Genomic DNA, 21,856 nt, shown 5'->3' with positions numbered 1-21,856 from the left:
ACCTCGCCTGTGTGGTTAGTGAGAAAATTTCCTCAGTTTCTCAAGTCATATGCGGGCGAAATGGTGAATCCTTCCATTGGGACTCGTTGCATCGCCATCACGCTCCCTTTGTCTCGGGAGGATGGCTCAGGGGCAACATGCTCGCCTTGGAAACAAGACTACGCAGAGCACCACAGGTTCGATCCCCGGGTCCGCGCTTAGAAACCTCGGAGTATTAAGCGTGTTATAAATAACCTGTCGTATCATATATCATGCCTGCCCAGACCCAATGTCACCAGATCGTGCAGATCTGACTTCAGAGCCTCCTCCCACAAATCCCTTGAGACATATATGCAATCTATCCTGGTAAAGGTACCTTGGGAGGGGGTGAGTAAAAGGTGTACCCACTCTAGTCTTTTTAAAATAGAAGTACATGGAGAAGGGGGAAAAGGCGGATAGGATATCAGCTTGGAGGCTGAGGGATCTCAAACAGGAGAGTGGATTCCATCTGCTCCCCCGAGGGAGAGCAGGTCATAAGGGATGGTGCGATTGCAGAACGATTTTGGCAATATTACGAGCGCCTGTATACCTCGGGATATACGAGAGACAGCACTGATATTGACCGTTTCTTGGATTCCCTGCGCATTCCCCACCTCCCTTCTGACCCCCTGGAACTCCCTATTACGCCGCAGGAAATAGATTCTATTTCCTCTCTGAAAGGTGGCACTACGCCGGGAGATTACATCTTTACGGTTCGCTTTTACAGATCATTCCGCTCCGTCCTGGCACCGTTCATGGCCAAAATGTTTAACTCCGCCCTTGACACAGGAGCCCTCTCTCACTCAATGATGTCCGCCCTATTCGTGGTTCTTACTAAGGAGGGGAAAGACGCCACCCAATGTCGGTTGTATCACCCTATATCTCTCTTTATTACTGCTGTTAAAATCTTGGCCAAACTCCTTGCCACTAGACTGGATAAACACCTTCCTTGTTGCATGGGGACGAGGTTGGCTTCATTCCCGGAAGGCAGGGGGGGCAGGCCATGTGAGAAAGACTCAGGACCTCATGCACGAAGTTTCGAGGTGGGATTTGGAGGCCTACCTTCTCTCGTTGGACTCAGAAAAGGCCTTCGACCGTGTCGAATGGCCCTACATGGGTAAGGTGCTGCAGAAAATGGGCCTGGGAGATGGGCTCTGTGGGTGGGTTTCAGCCTTGTACAATGGCCCAGTGGCAAGGGTTCTGGTTAATGGCTCCATCTCGGCGTCCCTGCCCCTCTTCAGAGGCACCTGCCAGGGGTGTCCTCTATCACCCCTTCTTTATGCCCTGGTAATGGAACCTATGGCCATTTCGGTAAGGGTGGGCCATGGGATCTTCGGGGTTTAATATGGCGAATGTGATTTCAAACTGTCCCTTTACGCTGACTATCTCCTGGCCTACCTGACTAACCTTCATGGGTCTCTTCGACCTCATTAGTGTTTTTGGTTCCTTCTCGGGGCTCAAGGTTAACATATCTAAATCTAGCATAATGCCCATGAGCGTTGGGGACTTTGAAATCAGGGAGAAATCTGTGGTTCAGGGAATGAGAAAAGAATGGAAGGCCACCACATATTTAGGCACTTCTATCCCTAGGGACATAGGTAAGCTATTTGAATTTAACTTTCTCCTGATTATGGTGAAAATCAGTAGGGACTTGGTACGCTGGGCACCTCTCACTCGCTTATGTTTCAGGCGCATGGTCACAATTAAAATGAATGTTTTTCCCCGGCTTCTATATCTTTTACACCCTCCCTATTGTTATCCCGGAATCTTTCTTCAAGGTGTTAAAAGCTCGGGTTCTCCGATTTATTTGGAACGGCAAAAGGGCAAGAGCCAAGTTTTCAACCTTAACTCTACCAAAAACATGTGGAGGTTTTGTTCTTCCTGACTTCAGGTTATACCATAAGGCAGCCCAGCTGCGAGTGATGTTAGAACACATGAGGGACGACATGGGGACTTATTGGGCTTATGTTGAGGACACTCGCGCTCATCCAAGAAAAGTTAACACTTTTCTACAGACATTGCAGAGGAAGCGTGTCAACGCGCTCAGCTCCTGCAGATTGTTGCTATTCTAGTTACAAGTAAGTGAAATGGAATAGGAACACGAATAGGATAGCACGCAGAATAACTTAAGTGTACTTATACGCGCTCGATCTCATTACAGAGACCGAGTTGCATGCTTTAGTCTCCTGCGGACATGACCGCATGGGAAAGTGGCAGGCATACAGTCGGACCAACCAGGTCCTGAAGAATATAGTTGGTTAATGAAATATGTAAGTAACTGGTGCACTTGAAGACATTGTATCGTTTTTAATTTATAGCCGGAATGTATTAACTAACACGCGGACGTTCTCGTTACAGAGACGACTGCTAATCAGATATTCTTTCCGCACGGGTTGACGTGCTGGTTTTTCTTTGAGCTCTGACGTTTAGGTTAGTGATACCGTTTTGGCAGACGTATTGAGAGTTCAATATTGCTACGGATACATTGAGGTATACTGTGGACACCGCACTGATTACTTTCTTTTTTTTCTTTATTGTGATTTTACATTATTTTCGTTTTCTGTTATTATTTTTCATTTTCAACTTTTTCCGACCTTGACATGGTTCATGGGATTTGCATCATCCGAATGGAAATAGGGTAATGTACTATTTCTACTGTTTTTTCTTCTTTGTCATATGCACCTGATATGTTAATATGCAAATGTTTTATTAATGTTGGTGAATTATGATATTTGTGTTTGATTGTTTAATGCAATGTTGATTTGTTCGCAATATGGAATTATGTGAAGACAGTTGAGACCAGTATTATAAGAAAAGGTGTAATCACATGCCCTGCAGAAGGGTTTTTCGACCCGAAATGCATAGGCCGCAGATGTGATGAATTCTGCCATTATAATTTATCTTTGATTTAAAGCAAGCGAATGAAGTTTGATTTATTAAAAATTTATCTTTGAAAAAAGGAATCAATTCAAGAATTTTTTCTATGATTATTTTTGAACTACGCCACTGAATAGTGGAATAAGGGTGTGCAGCCCGCACCGCTGGCCACACGGCCAAGGTCTTTTTTCTTTCTGGTTCCATATTGTTGTAGCCAGGGGTTACCTGGCCTTTCTTTTGTATGTTGAAATGCTCAATGAAAACAAAGTAAACAAAAAAAAAAGTGTACCCACTCTCCTGTGAGTGAAAAGGGTGCTACATATCCTGCAGTCCATACAATTCAAGAGTCTCCTGGACCTCCCCATAGCTACGCCTACCCCACGCTTTGTTCCCTGTCCTGCAAACCCTGCGTGTATAAATTCACATTCGCCCATATGTTGAAGTCACTGCCAATGATGGATGAGGTGTCCCAAGCTCTCAACCAATATGTGCGGGAGAATTTTCTTCAGGCATCTGTTGCCCCTGGTGACGCGTAGAACATGGCAAACGTGAAACGCACCTTTCTGATGGTGCCGGAGACCAGCAAAGCCCTTCCCTCCACCTCTGGCCAGACCTTGGACATTCCAAACTTGCGTGTTCTGCTAAATAGGATACCAACCCCCGCTTTTTTTACTGGACCATAACCCCAATATACTTGACCGGCCAAGCCACAAGGAATTATTCGTTCCTCCCCCTTACAAAGATTAGTCTCCTGGAGAAACATAACGTCCAGCTCAGCCCTCGGGAATTCCCTTGCAACCAGGGATCTCTTAGTTGGTGAGTTCAAGCCCTTAACATTCAGAGTCCCGATCCTCAGCCGGCCCTCTCTGACACCTTTCCCTGTGGTTGCCATCACATTATCCCACTTAGAGTACCTCCTCCATGCCACCCAGCCATCCTTTTCATACCAATTTGAATTTTGTCATAGGAGAATAAACCAAAACCAAGGAAGAAAACTAATACCATGCTCCTGCTGCCCCTCCTGTGACCCATCCCCCCCCCCACTCCAAAAGGTGCCCGGCCCTCCCCAGTTGACATCACTAGGTTGAGACCGAACCAGCAACCGGACCGAGTCACTCAGGTTCTAGCACGACAAACCACTTTTTCTCAGAACCCCACTCGCCCACGCTCACCCCCGCTCATGGCTTGACAACAATTAACCTCTCTTCTCCACCATCCCACCAGGTGCACCTTCTTGCTTGGTGCCAGGCGGCCAGTCACCTCACATTAATAACCAGTCAATTCCCGCCCTGCATGTCCTCTTGCAGAGGAGCATCCCCTCCCTAAGTGTTCAGCACAAAGGAAAACGATAACACACCATCAGCCATCAGTAGCTGGGGACGTGTTCAACTTCCTGAACTTTCGGGATCCCGGCATTCGTCTCTTGGGTCCCTTTAATATGCCATTGGTCCACACTTGCCTCTTGCTCTTTGGAACCCTGTGGGTCTCTGGTGTCACCAACTAGCTCCACCATGCCCCTGCATATCTCCTCATTGGAAAGTTTATAGTTTGCCCCATCTACTTCAAAGGTGATGGAAAACTCGAATCCCCAATTATACCGGGCACCCTTCTCATTCAGCCACTTTGTTGGGGGTGAGCATAAGCGTCTCCTGGCCAGTATTGGGGAGGACAGGTCTTGACATATCGTAACTATGGAGTTGCCGTACATCACCGAGCCCTTCTCCCTTGCTTTCTCAAATCTTGTGCTTGTCTGGATAGTTATGGAATTGAGCTAGGACCGACCTAAGACTCCTGCTGATCCGCTAGCCCTGTGAATCCTCTCTATTTTTGCTTTGTCAATGGTATCCTCCTCAAAAATGAGTTGTGACTTCATGGAGGGTTCTCCTCAAGTTCAACTCAGTTTTCCCCTCCTTGTCGGGGATCCCAAAAAGTCAGATTGTTTCACCATTCTCGATGTCCTCTATTTTCAAAGTGATCCTAGCCTCCCTGCTTTGCATTTCTGACATTCTCATGTCCATTTCAATCTCCAGGGGATCCTGAGAGGATTTGTTATGCTTCCCTTCTTCCTGTCGGTCTTCCATTTTATCGATCCCCTGAGTTTTTTTGTTGACCCTTTACCCGATGTCAGCACGCATATTTCCGATCTCTTCCATTAATGCAACCACGTCCTTTTTTGACGCTGCGGGCTCATCCCCTCCGGCAACAATGGTGGCCCACGCCCTGTTACTTCGAAGCTGTCCCTCCGAGTGTACTCAAAGCTGGCTAGCTTGGATCTCACGTCCATGTGCCCACCCCCACCCCTCACGCATGCTGGACCTTATCTGGGGGGCCCGAAGTCCGTGGACCGGCCTGCTTTCAAGTGCAATCCTTGAGGTCCCTTGTGCCCTTATGGTTTGGCATGTCTCACCTTGTGCACCCTCCCCAGGGGCCAGACACCCGTCCAGCGGAAGTGACCAGGTTGGATGGCTAGACGTGGGGGCCCAGCACTCCCCAATTTCAGGTTACTCCGCTTCTCACCAACTCAATTGCCCCTTAGCTCTCCTCACCATTGGCTCTCGGCCAGAGTCCTCTGGGGAGGGGGAGCGCTCCCCACTCCTTCCTCTAAAACACTTCTATGGGTGAATGACTCTCCCGACCTGGGCACAGCCACCTGTTGGCAGGACATGTGGTGCAGGGAGGCGGGCACATGCCCCTAAGTAGGAGCCCACACCACCTGTGCACCCCTGCTCTCTGGTTGTCTTCTCCGATCACCTCAGTGTCCCCTGGCGTCTCCGCCTGGTCCCTGCTCCCCCGAGTTTGCTCCTTTACTGCCCCACTGGCTCAGCCACTGTTCCCCACTTCTCCTGGGGGGGGATTGCGAGAGAGTGCTGATGGCGCAGGCCTCTCAATGACCTGTGGCCCCCACTGTTCCTTGGAGGGGGCACAGTGCCTCACTGCCAGATTGGGGGGGAGGGTGCAGTCAGAGCTAGATGCGCCGCCTCCTCTGGGTTTTTCCCTCCGCCGAATTCCCAATGCTGTCTCGTTCTCCAGGGTGCCACTAGCCCCCTCACCCCTCCAAGGAAGTCCTCAGTGCGGCCAGGACTCAGTCTCCCCGTAGTGGAGTGCACATCTGCCACTATCACGGTCCGCAGGGCTGCAGCAGCGCCGCAGACTACGAGTCCTGCGGCAGTAGGCACAGGGCTTCGAGGCAGGAACCTCTTTCTCCTTCTGGCAAGTCTCCTTCCTTCACTAGCTCGCCTCACTGCATGCTGATTCGCCCCAAGCTTCGTCCTGATGTGCCTCAGCGGCTCCCCTGCAGGAAACTCTAGGGTGGTATAGAAAAGGGGGCTCTTATTCCTTTTCAACCCGATGATTGGGGAGCCTTGTGCTCAGGCTGCAGTCATCTGCGCGCCCCCATGGTGGCCTCTCGTTTATGGCTCTTTTGAACAACCACGCATGTGTATTCTTGGGAAATTATAAATTGTAGCACGATACAGAACCTGTGCATGTGTTATGGAAACTGAAATGGCGCATTCAAAGAGGTACGTGTATGGAACCTGTTTTAACCCAATAGTAAAGTGGATTTGTCCTAGTGTGTAAGCAGTGATTTCATCCAAAGTTTACAATGTTCTTTAAGACATAATACAGATGATGGAGCAAAAGGATATGAATAGATGCCGGGCAGCTTACCGAAATGCAGTGTATTGTAATTGGACAAACTGTACATTGTATGTCGGACGATATTCCAAATGTTAACAAGTATTTTACTTCTCTATGCTAATTTAGCTTAAGGTTAGAAGATCCAATATGCAAAACAATGGTGAGTGACAAATTGAAACTTCTTTCGTTCATCTGTATGAGATGGGTTGAAATGCAGATGACCCTTTACAGATTTCTTCAAGTCTTTTACATCACAGAATCGACACTTGTTTATGTAGATATTTAAAGTCTAGTAGTACGGTGGCCAGTGGGCAGTTAGGCATTGTTAAAGAATGTTTTTAAATAGATAACGATTGGACAGATCGGTCATTCTTACTCTGTCTAAACTTGTCATTTTAATTGTGTTTGTAGAGAAAACCAAATCAGCATCTTTGAACATCAACACCAATACAAGTGCACAGCTCTCCCCGATTGCAGTTACTGCACCTTCAATGCAGACTGGACCTGTGGCTCAGACGTCTCCTGTTAAAAAGGTAAAACTGTGCCAGTCTTTAATGTAGATTTGCTCTGCATTATGTTTAACAAGATTTTTGCTTTACTTTTTGTGTTGATTTAAAATTGAAATATTGATTCTTTTACATTTTTTTCAGTTTTGTGAAATTTTAATTTTGTTGTCTTACTTGTAAGGGCAGTTGGTCGTTAATCCTTCGAAAAATACCTGATGGAAAGATTAGCGTTTTCATTTCAGTCTTGAATGTTTTGTTTAATATGCAATGGTATGACTCTGACCTAGCACACTTAAACGGAAGTGTAGGGCGGCTGAGTGGAAATGGAGGACTTCCTGTTCATCTTCTGGCCTGTCGCCTGCTACAAAGGCAATACTGACTCTCTGTCCTCACCAAGAAGAGAGTCCACATTCAAGCTTGTGTCTCTGCGGCATCTAACAACTCGGCCGAACTCTTTAAAATCTGCAAGGAGCTGGCCAACCCTGCTGCAGTCTCTACCCCTCCTGTTGCTGCCCATGCTCTTTGCAATGCCCTTGCCTCTCACTTAATCTAAAAAACCCAGGACATCCTGTCCACCCTCTCCACCCACATCCCTCCGCTACCCTCCCCATCTGTGCTTGCTGACCCTCCTTTAGCCACCCCCCACCATCCTTCTCGTCCTTTCCTCTTTTATCCCCCGACAAGGACGCTAGACAAGTCCGATCTATGAAAGCCTCGTCAAAACAGGTTCATCTCTGTTCCTCTAAAACCATCAAGGACCACATTGATACCCTCGCTCCGGCCGTTGCAGATTTCTGCAACCACTCCTTTGCCTCAGGATCCTTCCCCTCCCCTCTGAAGCACTCCTTTGTGCATCCTCTTCTGAAGAAAACACACAGCTGATCCTCCTTGTCCAGCGAACTATCGCCCAATTTCCATTACTCCCTTTCTTGGCAAACTCCTGGAAAAGTTGGCCATCTCTCAGCTTAACCTTCCTTCCAATTATGTTGCCTGTCTCCATGACCACCAGTCTGGCTTCAGAGCTGCCAGCTCTCCTGAACATCCGTGAAGATCTGCTCTCCAACCTTGACTCTAACATTCCCTCTGTCCTCATCCTCCTCGATCTCTCTTCTGCTTCCGACATGGTCAACCATACCATCCTGCTGAACAGTCTCCGTGAAAACCTGGGTATCACTGATCAGGCTCTGGCCTGGCTGACCTTTTTCCTCTCAGATCGACCCTCCCAGGTCCAACTTGGGTCATTCCTTTCATCTATCTTCCTCTCTACCAGTGGTGTTCCCCAGGGGTCTAACCTTTTCAGCCAATACTTGGCAACTCTTGCCCACTGCGTTACCACTTTCTTCTCAAATTTCCAGTGCTACGCTGACAACACTCAACTCAATTTCAGGTTGCCCTCTGCCACCTCCTCTCCCTCTCTCATCTCTGATTGCCTAACTGCCATTCAAGATTGGTGTGCCGCCAATGATCTTTGTCTGAATGCCAGCAAGACGGAGATCCTCCTCTTCGGCACACCTTCACCATCCTTTCCCCTCTCTCTGGCCGGCCTCCCTTGGCCGGCCTCCTACCCCCACCTGCGAGGCTAAGATCCTCGGGGTCATCTTTAACTCCACCCTTTCCTTCTCCGCCCACATATCTGACGTCTCTAAAAAGTCAAATTTCCGACTGCACCTCCTCAGAGGTACTCTGCCTTTCCTCTTCTTCCCCCAGAAGCTCATGGTATCCCAAGCTCTGGTTCTCTCTAGCTTGGAATATTTTAACAGCCTCTTTTTAAATCTACCTGCCACTATTCTCCGCCCTCTGCAACTAATCCAGAACAGTACTGCGAGACTTGTCCTTGTCCTCAAGCCCTGGGATCGTATCTCTCCAGCTCTGAAATCTCTCCATTGGCTCCCAGTGGATGCAAGGATTAAATTCAAAACCCTCTGCATTGTCCACAAGGCTTTCTGGGGCCTGGGTCCAAAATACCTTCAGCTATCCCTCCGCAAATACCTCCCCTCTCAAGCTCTTCGCTCCTCTACCTCCAACTCCCTCAGGATCAGTCGTTTTTCAAAGAAACAAGCTGGGGGTAGATCTGTCTTCGGCTGGAGCCTCCCTCTGGAACAGCCTCCCTGTCACTCTAAAACTTGAGGAGAACCATCTACGGTTCCGGATGCACCTCAAGACCTTCCTCTTTTCTTCTGCCTTTGCTTCCCTGCTTATCTGTTCTCTCTTGGCACTGTGCACCTGGCCACCCCTTCCACTGGGGTCTGTATCTGTACCCATACAGCGCCCCCTTTTTCTTCATGCACTTATCAGACCTACCCTGTCTGCTGCCTTAAACATAGCACTTGCAAATTTCTGGCTGCACTCAAACTGTTTGTTGCCTTTATTTTTTATTGGGATTTATCTGTTTCTCCTCTGCATCACACTTTCCACTTCTCCCCCCTTCCATGCAATTTTCCCCTCCCCCTATCCCATGTACTTACGCATTCTCAATGTCACTGGGCCTAGTAAAATCGTTGTTTTGTTATCCCCTGTTCCCCTCTCATCCCCTTCCTTGCCTTGTCGCGCTCTGAAACACTTGTGTACGAGCGTTATAGAAATAAAATATTAATATCAGTTGCACTTGGTAAATTATTAGCATTGAATTAAGAATAAAAAGTAATGTTTATGTAAAAGCCAGATTGTCTGTTTCTTTTTTTTTAATTTAGAAAATATTTTTATTTTTATATACAACATCAACACATTAAACTCTCATCATCCCTCACCCTCCCTCTCCAACCCCCCACCCCCGGAAGATTGTCTCAATCGATTCTGTATCGGGAATGCATTTAAGTGCCATAGATGTCTGAGATTTTTATATTGTGCGGGCACCATTGTTCCATGTAGTCTGACTTTAAATATTCCAGAACTGTCCCCATTCCTTCATGAAGGAATTCTTCTGATCCTGAAGTTGGTGCGTTATCTTTTCCATGGTCATTTGCGACGACCACACTTTTTGTAACCAGGTGAATACCAATGGCGGGTCTTGTTTCTTCCAGTTTTGGGCTATGGTCGCCCATGCCGCGATGACCAGGCCCATGAAGCTTCTCCATTGTGCTTTGTGGAGTTTTTTGGCCTGTGGGTCTTTGAATCCGCACAGCCACACCCGCTCCCCCATTTGGTCTGCCTCTGTGAAGATTTTAGACATTTCCGCTTGCACATCTGTCCAGATCCATTTACCACCCCACAGTCCCACCAGATATGCCTCCAGGTGCCGACCTCCTGGCACCACCTCCAGCAGCGGTCAAACATTTCCGGGTACATGGATTTGAGCCTCGCTGGGGTGTAGTGCCATTGCGTGATTATTTTGAGCCACATTTCTCTGGCTTGGACTGCCCTGGTGAGTTTTGGGTTCCCCCTTCCCCCCATAGTTCTTCCCATTGCCGTCTGGTTATTCCTTCCCCTAACGTGCCTTCCCATCTCTTCATATATGTCATATGATTTCTTCTTCTGACGTATTGATAAATTGATATAATGTTGTCACCAGCTTTTTGTCTCCTGAGTTGGTTATTATATATATTTCAAATGATGTTAGGTTCCTCGTGGCCGCCTGGTATACCTCTGGTGTGGAAGGCCAATGTTTTAATTGCTCATATTTATACCTATCTGCGTCCGTCAGGGTCCACATTCTTTTACCTTCCTCAAATATTCTTTCTTTGTCCTGGAACATTTCTCCTATTTTCCTGCACCCTGCTGCTCCCCATTTTTCAAACCCCCCTGGTTCTTGTGCCGGGGGGAAACTGCGGATTCCTGCATATGGGTGTAAAGGGGGGCTTGTGGGGTGGTCATGGCCCCCTTCTTGGTTTGTTCGTCCCAGGCGTTAAGGGTGGTTCTCATAATTTCGCTGATTTTGAGATTCGGGTGTCTGTATTGTTTGTGTTTCCACAGCAGGTCCTCCAGGGGGGTCCTAGCTACCGCCCTGTCTTGTAGTGCCCACATTGTTCTCTGGCCTTCACCCAGCCATTCCTTCAGGACCCAAAGTTGTGCTGCTTGATAATATTTCTTAAAATGTGGGAGTGATGGACCCCCTGCCCTGGTTGATTTTGTCAGTTTCTTATTGCAGAATAAACTGATAATCTAACAGGGAATATTTATCAGAAACATGCATAAAACATGTTTTAAGTCTTCTGAATGGGACAACCACTTATAGAAACATTGATTTGCCAAGACCATGGAAAAACTGTTTTAGGACAGTGTGGGTCTTGTGTGGAAGTTAGTTACAAATATTCAGAGCCAAACCTGAAGAAGGCGTACACCTGCTCCTCTAGTCTTTAAGTGCATATAATTAGTTGGCAAACATCACAGCCAGATGTTTGTATAGGCACCTTCTCAATAAGGGGTAGGCTATCTAACCACCAAATAGTAACATACAGCCGAGATTGTCGTAATCCATAATGAGTATGTATGGTGTATAAATGTACATATGGTGAATTTCTGTGCAGATTACTTATCCAGAAAAGAGTGTATTGCCCAGATTCATGAACCTAAAATGTCCCGCCCTTGACGGGCCCCTGACTGAATTCCTGAAGTCTTTCAAAACTGTATTGAACTCTATTTTATGCACAGTTTCCAGGTGTTTCCAACATGTCATGCATCACTATAAGGACCTGTATTTTTGTCCTTGGCTCTAATAAAATGTCTGCTATGGCCGGTCTGTTTTTGAAAATGATCTTCCTCGACAGCTATGGTTTTATGTTGAAGGTTCACAATTCCTCAATACCTTTGGGGAGAGATCCCATGTTCGATATTCTCTACCTTAATAATAATTTTGGAACCTGGTAAGCACTATATGGTTTGCATCAACTTTTGCCCAATCTCTCTCCTAAACTGTCATCTGATGGAATATTGCCTTCCATCAGCCATAAAAACCAAGTGACCTGTATGAAAAATAAAGGGTAACGACAAAGAGGTAGCTCAGATGCTGAGAAAGCATTATACTGGCTGTGATGAGAATTTGTCCACGTGCTACAGAGATTTGGGTTTGGTCAGAAATTCAAAAACATTTTCAAGGCTCTTTATGTCAACCCATCCGGCCCTATTTCGGTTGATGGATTGAATTTGGACAGCTTCAAAATTCTTTACAATGCCAAACAGGGGTCCCTTCTTCACCATACATTTTTAATTTTGGCTAATGGGTGGCACTCAAAGCGCTACCTTAAAAGCTGAAACTGTTCTCATTACCATAAGAGCTTCAAATATGGGCTTTGAATGTGGGTCTGTAATGCTTTTCCAATGGAGATATTTGAGGAGGGATACACAGTTGTAATCCCTCCCATTCCCTGCACCTAGCCAGTACAATCCCTATGGCTAATCCCACCCATTCCTGCCCATCTCGGAACTTTTGATTTTGTGTGAGCTCTTCTGTGGAGGCAGCCATCTTCGATAACTGTCTCTAAGGAAGCTCTCTGGAAACAAGCCGAAACTAGCAGCCCTCTTTGAATGGGAAAGATATTATGCATTTTCTAAATAAAATGATGTATTAAATCATGTGAATAAAAAAAATTAAATAGCTAAAGCAATTTTCATTTTGGGAGCCTGTTTTATTACATTTTTGTATGCAACCGTTTCTGATTGGTTAAATTTTGAGGAGGATCTGCACAGCTTAGAAACACGAACCCTCGTTTGCTCACCATGGGGTCAAATGCAATTCCTCAACTAGGTTTAGCATAGGAGTGTAGGAATGAGGGTGGGAGTGTACGGCATGTGTGATTGATTGGTACTGTCCCCACTGCACTGTGTGGTAATTCCCGGCACAACAGAACATCTTTGCGCATTTAATCTGTAAAATTTAAATTGTTTTGGCAAGCATGGTCTTGTTAGGTAACTTCTTAATTTTTGAATGACAATATGCCTGTACAAAGTAAGATGCAGTAATCTGCAATGCAGTCGTAAAAAAAGCAACATGACTGCATTGATGTTGGCAAAGTAGCTGAGTGGGTCCAAGTCAACCTTTCATCCAGCCGCTTCTTCCTTCCAGCAAGTTGCATAATCTGGGCATTGTATTGTTGGATAATGCTGACATGGGTTATTCAGACTGCTACGTAGTTGCAGTTACCTGTGGCAGAAAGTACTATATAAAATTAGTTATGTATTATGGTGTTATTAAGCCACATTCTGCAGCGGACTTGCTGACTTTCGGCAGAAACGTGATAATTTTGAAGAAAGTGCAAGTTGTATGTAAAAGGTATGCGATATCAGGATGCAGGGCGATGACATGCATTTGTTAGGGACGAGTCAATAACTGGAATGCTCTTTGCAGGAATTGTTTCTGAATGAATCGTACATCGGAGATGCTGACTGCAATTAGTTGGACAGGGAATAGACACCTGGAAAACGTGACTGTGCTCTGCAGCACGGACGCGGCTGCCATGCTTTTAATAAAATGCCTGTTAGTCCCCTTGCCATCCTACCTCCCTCCGGTAGTCTGTTGCCTCCTCTCTGATTTTGGGACAGATGCTGTCTCTTCTGGTGTGAGAACACAGTAGCACTGACTTTGCTGTTTTGCTGGTGTGCATTGTGGCTCTTGCCTGGCTTTTAAATAATTTCAATTGGCGGAATAGCTCTGGCACAGAGAGCGCTTCTAGTCATCGGGAACCTGCACATGCTGAGCCTGAAGAGACCATCACATGAGGAAAGCATGTCCATGCTTCACATGTGCACAAATAGGCACTTTGTTAGAGTTTTTCTAGATCCAGTTTTACTTGGAAATCAATGACACATTGGTGTACCAGAGAATGGGGGAGGGGTTGGACGGTCATCCCACGCAGCTACCTCACACAAGGAAACATTTTAGGTGCAGTAATTTGTATTGGGACACACATGACCTGTCTGCACCATCACACATGTTTAGAATCTTGACAAGAAGTGGGAAGGGCTTGCTTGTTCCATAAACAGCAGTATAATGGCACAACCCACCCAGGGATGGCGACAGGATTTGTGGTGCCCTGGTTGGAAAAGAAATGTTTGGAAACACCTTATTTGCATATGTACTTACAACACAAATGACACGCAATGGCAATTTAATATTGCAGGAGATCATGGGCAATAACATTAAAACAAGTCAACGGGAGTAAGCCAAGAGGCAAACTGATGTTTGATATATGAATTGCTACTTAATAGTATGTATAAAACTTCATTAAGATCGGGGGCGTGGCTCAGAGCTGCCGCGAGCGGCATGTCTTCTTAGGAGCTCCTGCCTGGCCCAAAGCGCCGTATGCAATAACGCTGTTTCCAGCCTCCGATTTCTGCCGCAAATGAGACACACTGTGGGGGGGAAGGCCCGCTGCAGCTGCCCAGCGAGTTGGACCCGGACTGGCTACCGGATTCCCGAGTTCAAATCCATTTTCGGATCCGGAGATCGTCCAGCTGCAAAATGGCGGCCGGGTCCCCAGCCTACATGAAGATGCAGTGAGGGGGAGGTGCAGGCACATGGAAACAACCAACATAAGCCGCCGAATTAACTGAACGTGTCAACCTGCACTGTCTTAAAGAATTGAGCCGTTGGCCCGGAGCTCAAAAAGCAGGTCCTGGAAATCTCGTACATTGCCCAGGCTGACATCTTTGGGGAGACCCGGAGGAGTCCGGCGCACAGCGCTCTGTCGCAGCGTGACTTCAGTGTGGCTCCAGAGCTCATCATCTGCTCCAGATCCGACACCACTCAACACCCCGCTGCTGCTGAGGCTCTGAGCGCGGCAGCTTCTACCGCTCGATGAAGACTACGGACTGTGATCCATACGCGTACAGCCCTCTCACTGCAGGGCTGCCTGGCGCTGCTTCCATCTAGGACTCCACTCGCACCGGGGTGTGCGACTGGGGACCCGGGCGGGCAGTGCTGCAACAGCGTGGAGTGGCCGAAAACTCAGAGCGACCGACTACAGTGGCGGGGGGGGCTCCCGAACCGAGAATCGGCACTGCCCTGCACTCTCCAGGAACAATCAGCCGGGCGATCTGGCCCGCATATGTAAATACCAGCGCTTCCGCGGCACCGGAGCCTTACAGCACACCCAGCCTGCCATCCACTGACCGAGAGTCACCATATGGTTAGCATCTCCAGATTGCTCCAGGCCACCAGAGAAGCAGCTGCACAGACACTGCAGACCTGCTGCCAAAAGGTGAGGAGTAGGATTAGCTGGACCTCACTGAATCAAACGGGGCTCCCAACCATTTGATACTCGTATCCCCACACCCGGTGGGCCCCATTCGAGTAACTCTCTCCTGTATGCTCACAACGGGGTCCCGGGGCCAGTGACTCCAATAATCAGCATCTTCAGCCAGCAACACTTCACAAAACTCCCTAGTGGGCTCACACTATACTGCCCTGTGCTGCCCCCCTCCCCACCCCCCCCACTTCACCCACCGCTTGGACTCTGGAGGCGCACTTGGTCCCTGCATCACCCACCAAGCCGGATACGAAAAAACAGTGTTGAGGGGGAAGAGCGGGAAGCACTCAGAAACAGAAAATGTCTAGGAGCGGGAAGACGGCCAAACAAACGGACATTGTGGCTTTAATGGCCGGTTCCACCACTGAACGGTCAAAAAAGGGGGGAAGCGCCTGAGGGCCTCTCCAGCGAGGCCGCTTCCACCACCTCAGCAACAGCCCATATCCCACCACAAATGGTAACCAAAGCTGATCTTCAAGAGCTACTCTCAGCACTAACGAAAGAAATTCAAAAGAGTACAGAAGAGGTAACGAAAAAGATAAACTCCTTGGACAAAAGAGTAGTGGAGCTTGAAAGGCGGACAGCGGAACTCAAATCAGAGGTATGCGACCAACGATTTGAAGACAAGCTCGACAGAGACAGAATCAAAGCTCTAGAAGCGCGATGTGACCTCCTAGAGGCCAAACAAGAGGACGCAGAGAATCGGTCACGGAGAAATAATATTCGCCTTCGGGGGATTCCATCGTCTATACTAGACGCGGAGCTATGAAGTTATGTCTCGGAACTGCTTAGGTTCAATATAACCCTTCCGGATGAAGCACCACTGGAGTTGGATTGAGTACACAGATCGGCTCCGAGATCAGCATCTAACCTTCCTCCAGATGTCCTGGTCTACCAAGTCAAGGAGGAAATTATGCGCGAAGCGAGACAAATGGGTCAAATCACATTTCAAGGATCTGTAATATCGCTGTATCAAGATCTGGCGAACTCCACGCTTCAGAAGCGAAGATCCATGCAAACATTCACGAAATGGCTGCGGGGGAAAAAGATTGCATATCACTGGGGGTTTCCGACTTAAGTCAGATTCAGTTGGGAGGTTGCTCAGAGACAAATGCACTCACCGAAAGAGGCTGACAAATTCATGGGCATTGGGAGGTCGGAGGGGGAGTTGGATCCTGAAGAACCATCCCAAACTCAGCACAGAAAGCCCTCTGACAGACTGTGGTCGAAACCTGCCGAAAGGCGCAGACCTCGCGGCCCCTCCAGAAACAACTCCAATCCGGGATGATTAACTCAAAGACCCATCAGAGAAGGCAGGTCACAGAAAATCTGCAACAAACTACAGCGCTCTGCGATAGGTACGGTGGTAGGGCTCATTCCGTTCCTAAAAAAACTGGGAGCCTCACATTTGGAATGATTCTCAGCACGGGACGTCGAATACCCCAGTAGTGTGAGTGTACAGTTCTAGTTCTAATTCACATTTTGTTCAGCGGCCCAGTTGGCCATTATTGGTGCGTTGGCGCCACCAGTTTCCCAGTGGCAGTAGGATGTCGACTCTCCTACTCGTTCAACTCAAGAGGGGTGGGGGGTGGGGAAGGGATTGCCGGAAGACGATCATATGTCCTGGGTCTTGGAGCTCCACTTGTTCGGCCCAGCATTCAATATCACATCACGTCTCGACAACAAATCCAATGGAGCATCACCAACGCAACGAGGTCGCCTCGGACTGGGAAGCTCGGTATCAACCAGCGGGCATGGGTCCAAACTCAGCTAAAGCAGTAATAGGAGGTAATGGCTAAAAGTAGCAAAATAGTGATCCTATCGTGGAATGTCCAAGGCCTTAATTCGACAAGGAAGCGCAAATCAGTTGAACACAGACAATTATCTGGAGACATTGTACTCCTCCAAGAAACTCATCTACTGCAAGAAGACTAACATAGAGTAAGATTTAACGGGTACAAAAAAGCTTACTTTGACACCGCCGGCCAGAAGAAAAGAGGAGTGGCTATACTTCTGAGCGACAGGATCCCTCTATCAGAAGTCAAAATAAAAAGGGACCCAAATGGACGCTTCCCCCTACTCAAGGGGCTATTTGAAGAGCTCCCAATCACAATCGCCTCAATATATGGTCCCAACATGGCCCAAGCCAATTTTATCACAGACCTAATCCAACCATCCTAGCATTTCAAGAAGGTGGTCACCTAATCATGGGCGGGGACTTCAACTGCATGCCAAATCCCCAAGTGGATAAAATTCTACAAACCAAAAACTCTGACTTTGTACAAGCACTATCACTAGCCAAGCTTCTCAGGAAAACAGAATCTGTAGACGCCTGGAGGCTATTTAATGGGACCTCAAGAGACCACACCCATTATTCCTGGGTTCACAAAGGTTTCTCCAGAATCAACCTCATATTACTATCAGGGATCCTCTACCCATGCTTAAATAAAACGACAATCCACACCTGTATGATCTCGGAACTGCAGATCTGGCTATATTGGTGCAAAAGCACCCAGCTCAAACACTGGAGGTTGAATGACTCTTTTACTAGATCAATGTATTAAAATGGAAGTCGAGAACACAATATCCAACTATTTTAAGGAAAACACCACAGAGACCTCTCCTATCAACATCTGGGATGCGATGAAAGCAGTTGTCGGAGGCTCCCTGATCAGCGCAGGGGCTGAGCAGCGAAGAGTCTTGAACATAGCTGCAGCCAAACTGGAGGAAAGAGTGAACCAATTAGAGGCCTAACTGAAGCGGCGAAACTTCAGAAAAGTAGAGAGAGCTGAGAAAGGCCAAAACAGCGCTGGAAATGCATTGCGCTGATCGTACTGCCAAATTCCTAGCCTTTACGAGGCAGTTTTATTATATGAAAGGGAACAAAGCGAACAAAGTGGTAGTGCAAAAACTGAAAAAGATTTGCAGCAGAAAAAACATCCTCAAAATAGCCGGGGCAAATGGGAAAATCCTCTACGCTGAAGCGGACAAAATTGATGAACTGTCGAGATATCACTCGGACATTATGAAAGGGACACAACAGCATTAGACAACCTGCCAGCGTATTTGCAATCAATACCCAGTCAGAATACGACTCAGCTGGAGCACCTTGAATCACCCATCTCGCCGGAGGAAATAATTAAAGCCATCAAATCTCTTAAATCCATGGCTCCTGGCCCAGATGGCTTATCCGCAACCTTCTACAAGAAGTACTCCAGAATCCTAGTTGCCCATTTGGTAACTCTATTCAATTCTTTCCTGTCCTCGGGATCTGTCACCGGGTCAATAGTGGAGTCGTTAACAGTTCTGCTGCACAAACCCGAGAAATCACCCAAACTGACCACCTATTATCGCCCGATTTATGGTCATGAACAATGATGGTAAAATCTTTAATAAAGTGCTAGCGGGCAGGCTGGGAGCAGTCCTACCAAGCTTGATAGTCAGCGATCAGACGGGGTTTATACCAGGGAGGGGGACTCACGATAATATTCGGAGAACAATACATTATTGAAAATGCCCATAGGTCCGGGGATAGTATGGCAGTGATATTGTTCGATGCTCATAAAGCCTTTGATCTGGTGGACTGGGGGTACCTTCGGGCAATTTTAGAACATTTTGGATTCGGCCCAATCTTCATTACATGGGTAACGGCCAATTACCAAACTCCCACGACACAACTGCGGTTCAGTGGCATCAGATCCGAAGCAATACATATATCACAGGCCACTAGACAGGGGTGCCCACTTTCTCCTTTGATTTTCGCCTTATCCATGGAGCCTTTTGCAGCCAAAATTAGACCGAACACAAGGATTAGGGGGAACACGGTAGGAAACCGCGAATATAAAATCGCATTATATGCAGACAACTAATTAATAACAGTGTCAAATCTGGCATCATCCCTTGAGGCCTTATGGGAGATGATTAATGTGTGGGGCTCTTTCAGGGTTCAAAATAAACCTAGATCAATCGTCAGCCCTGGCGATCAATATTTCTAAACGGGAAAGAATAGCCCTCGGTCCTCTAATGCCGATCCCATGGGCGAAGGACGCAATCGAATACCTAGGGGTATATATCATTAAAGACCCGCCCCACCTATATGCAGCCAACTTCCCACAACTTATTAAAGATTTTAAAAAAGACTTAAAGAGCTGGTCTTTCCAAGAAATCTCCTGGTTTGGGCAGATTACTGCCATAAAAATGAATCTGATCCATAGGTGGATATATTTCTGTAAAGCAATACCAATCCACATCTCGGGCCAAGTACTAGTGGACATGCAAAAGAAATTCCAAGAATTTGTCTGGGGGTGGGGGGAAAGCCTAGTGTCGGCAAGCGAATAATGACCCGGGGCAAAACTCAGGCAGGGCTGGGAGTACCAGACGTAGCTAGATATACCCTAGCGGCACAGCTATTGCATGCATTCTCTTGGGTGCAAGAAGCTGACACACCGAAATGGAAGCAGCTCGAAGAGGCCTGGTGCCCGGACAACCCCGCAGATCTTCCACATCTGCCAGATTTGAAAGTGCAAACAAATAAAGGTCCCCTCTCTGCCACAACCACAATTGTTCGATGCTGGAAGGCAGTAGCTCGGAAATGGGATATCCGCGGCACTCTGGGCCCCCTAACTCCTATCTGGAATAACCCAGATTTTTCGCCAGGTTGCCACCCCAACAGCTTTTAGTCTTGGAGGGAGGGAGGGAGGGCGGGCTACTTAAAACAAGCGACTTCCTGGAGGAGGGCACTCCCATCTCATTCGAAAGATGGAATGCAAAATTCGGGGTAGATGAGCGAGAGAGATTCCGTTATACCCAAGTACAGCACTGGCTGTCTCACAGGGCGGTTTGAGAGAAATGTGCCAGAGAGCTGACGGCTCTGGAAATTTCCGTCAACTCCAATGAAAAGAAGCAAAATCTCTACTCTATACCGTCTTCTGGATAGGGCTGACCCCACGAAAAAAGAACGGTACATGCTCTAATGGGAGAAGGATCTGGGCTGGGAAATAGAGGTAGAAGAATGGGCAAAAATCTGGGCCAGATTGCACAAGAGTTCACAATGTATTACAAATAGGGAGGGAGGCTACAAGCTCTGCTATAGATAATACGTGACCCCTTTCCAGCTCAACGGAGCCAACCCGAATAACCCTGACCGCTGCTGGCGCGGCTGCCCCACCCCTGGCTCCCTATTTCATATGGTATGGACCTGCCCGAAGGTGGAGGCATATTGGAGGGAGGCGATTAAGCACATCAGGGAAATTACCGGCATCGCCATACCCTTGGATCCTGGAATCATTCTCCTGGGAGAAACGGTGTGGGGGGGGAGCTCCCAATCTCAGGGCACATTCCCCGTCGATGTACGCACTTACTCCTTGCAGCAAAAATTACACTGGCCCGGTTACGGAAAAATGAGGACGGACCCTCAATAGCATTATGGTGTTCCAAGTGTTGGGACATCGCGGTCGCTAAAAAGGTAACTGCAATCCGAACTAACACGTTCAATAAGACCTCGAACACTTGGGATCCATTCATGGACTATGCAACTAGATTCCCAGCTGTGTCTAGAAGGCCACCACTCACTAGATGGCTACAAAGCAGCCCACTCTATTAACCAATCCACAGACTTAAACCATGCCACTCCCCACATGGACTCCTATATAATCACCAAGAGTGAGCATGGTAGCGGAAATTAAGAGTGCAGGCCACCATCAGCCTATTCCTTGGCATTCATATGAATCTGCGTTATCGAATTGTAGCAATTAATGATCATTGTGATGTTGTTGATGTCGTGTCTATCTGTAAAACCTAATAAAATGTTATTATGAAAGAAAACAAACGTCATTCAAATTTGACAATATGAGGAATACGTGATTTGTGTGAGCTAATCATTTGTAAAGATTTCCAATTTCGGCAAATAGGGCATGGTGAGATAAAATGATTTGCCCAAGATCGCAAACTTTAAGAGGGGAAGCAGGGATTTGAGACCAGTCTGCAACTTGCACACTTCAAAGCATTTTCCCAGTAGAATTGGGATCAATATTGTTTGCAACAGGACTTTTTGCAATTTTGCTTTCAAAACACCATCTGACGGGAATGCAGTGTAAACAAAATGTGACTGTGCTTTTCGAATGGATTGTGTCCTTCCATGTATTCCTCATCTTTGATGGCTACAATATCCAGCTTCAGCTTCTTCTGATTTTCTTTTCCGGCAGAGGGCGCTGTGCGTCAGTGCGGTCGACTCAATGTTTCTCGAGGGCCTCCGTCTCAAAGGTGATGTCATCGAAGGTATATATGGAAGGCACATTGTCCGTTGTCTTCAGTTCTGTTTTTCCGAGTAAGCTTTCACTTCGTGAACTACAACGCGCTTCTTTGAAAATTGTCAAATGTCTTTGTCTTAGACAACCCCGAAGACCGGGTTTAAGAAATGCCAAGACTGCTATGCAAAAATGTCCCTAACGGACCCACATCGTGTATGCTTGTGGCGTCTCGGTGTGGAGCACAAGGCCTCGGCCTGTCAGGAGTCTCAGCCGATAACCGGAAAAGCTTTGAAAGAGCGTAAAGGGAAATTGGCGGTAGGTAGTCTCCCCAAGAAATACACTTCGACCCCGTCAAATGAACATTCTTCTGACAAAGTGAGACTACTCT

The 21,856-nt window shown here is 47.4% G+C and overlaps 1 protein-coding gene across 3 annotated transcripts in view; it reads left to right on the top strand.

Annotated features, from left to right (window-relative positions):
• Positions 1–21,856, top strand: part of PPP1R12A (protein phosphatase 1 regulatory subunit 12A) — a 2,468,713-nt gene that overhangs the window by 585,006 nt on the left and 1,861,851 nt on the right. For all 3 annotated transcript variants that reach the window (XM_069629290.1, XM_069629288.1, XM_069629289.1), the window contains exon 9: positions 6,946–7,067. In XM_069629290.1, the coding sequence (XP_069485391.1) occupies positions 6,946–7,067 (122 nt within the window). The remainder of the gene's footprint in view (positions 1–6,945; positions 7,068–21,856) is intronic.

The sequence above is a fragment of the Ambystoma mexicanum genome, chromosome 12 (assembly GCF_040938575.1).
Source record: "Ambystoma mexicanum isolate Mex_15411 chromosome 12, UKY_AmexF1_1, whole genome shotgun sequence".
In the NCBI taxonomy this organism is placed as follows: domain Eukaryota; kingdom Metazoa; phylum Chordata; class Amphibia; order Caudata; family Ambystomatidae; genus Ambystoma; species Ambystoma mexicanum.
The sequence above is the reverse complement of the archived record's forward strand: the minus strand, read 5'-3'. Positions and strand labels throughout refer to the sequence as shown.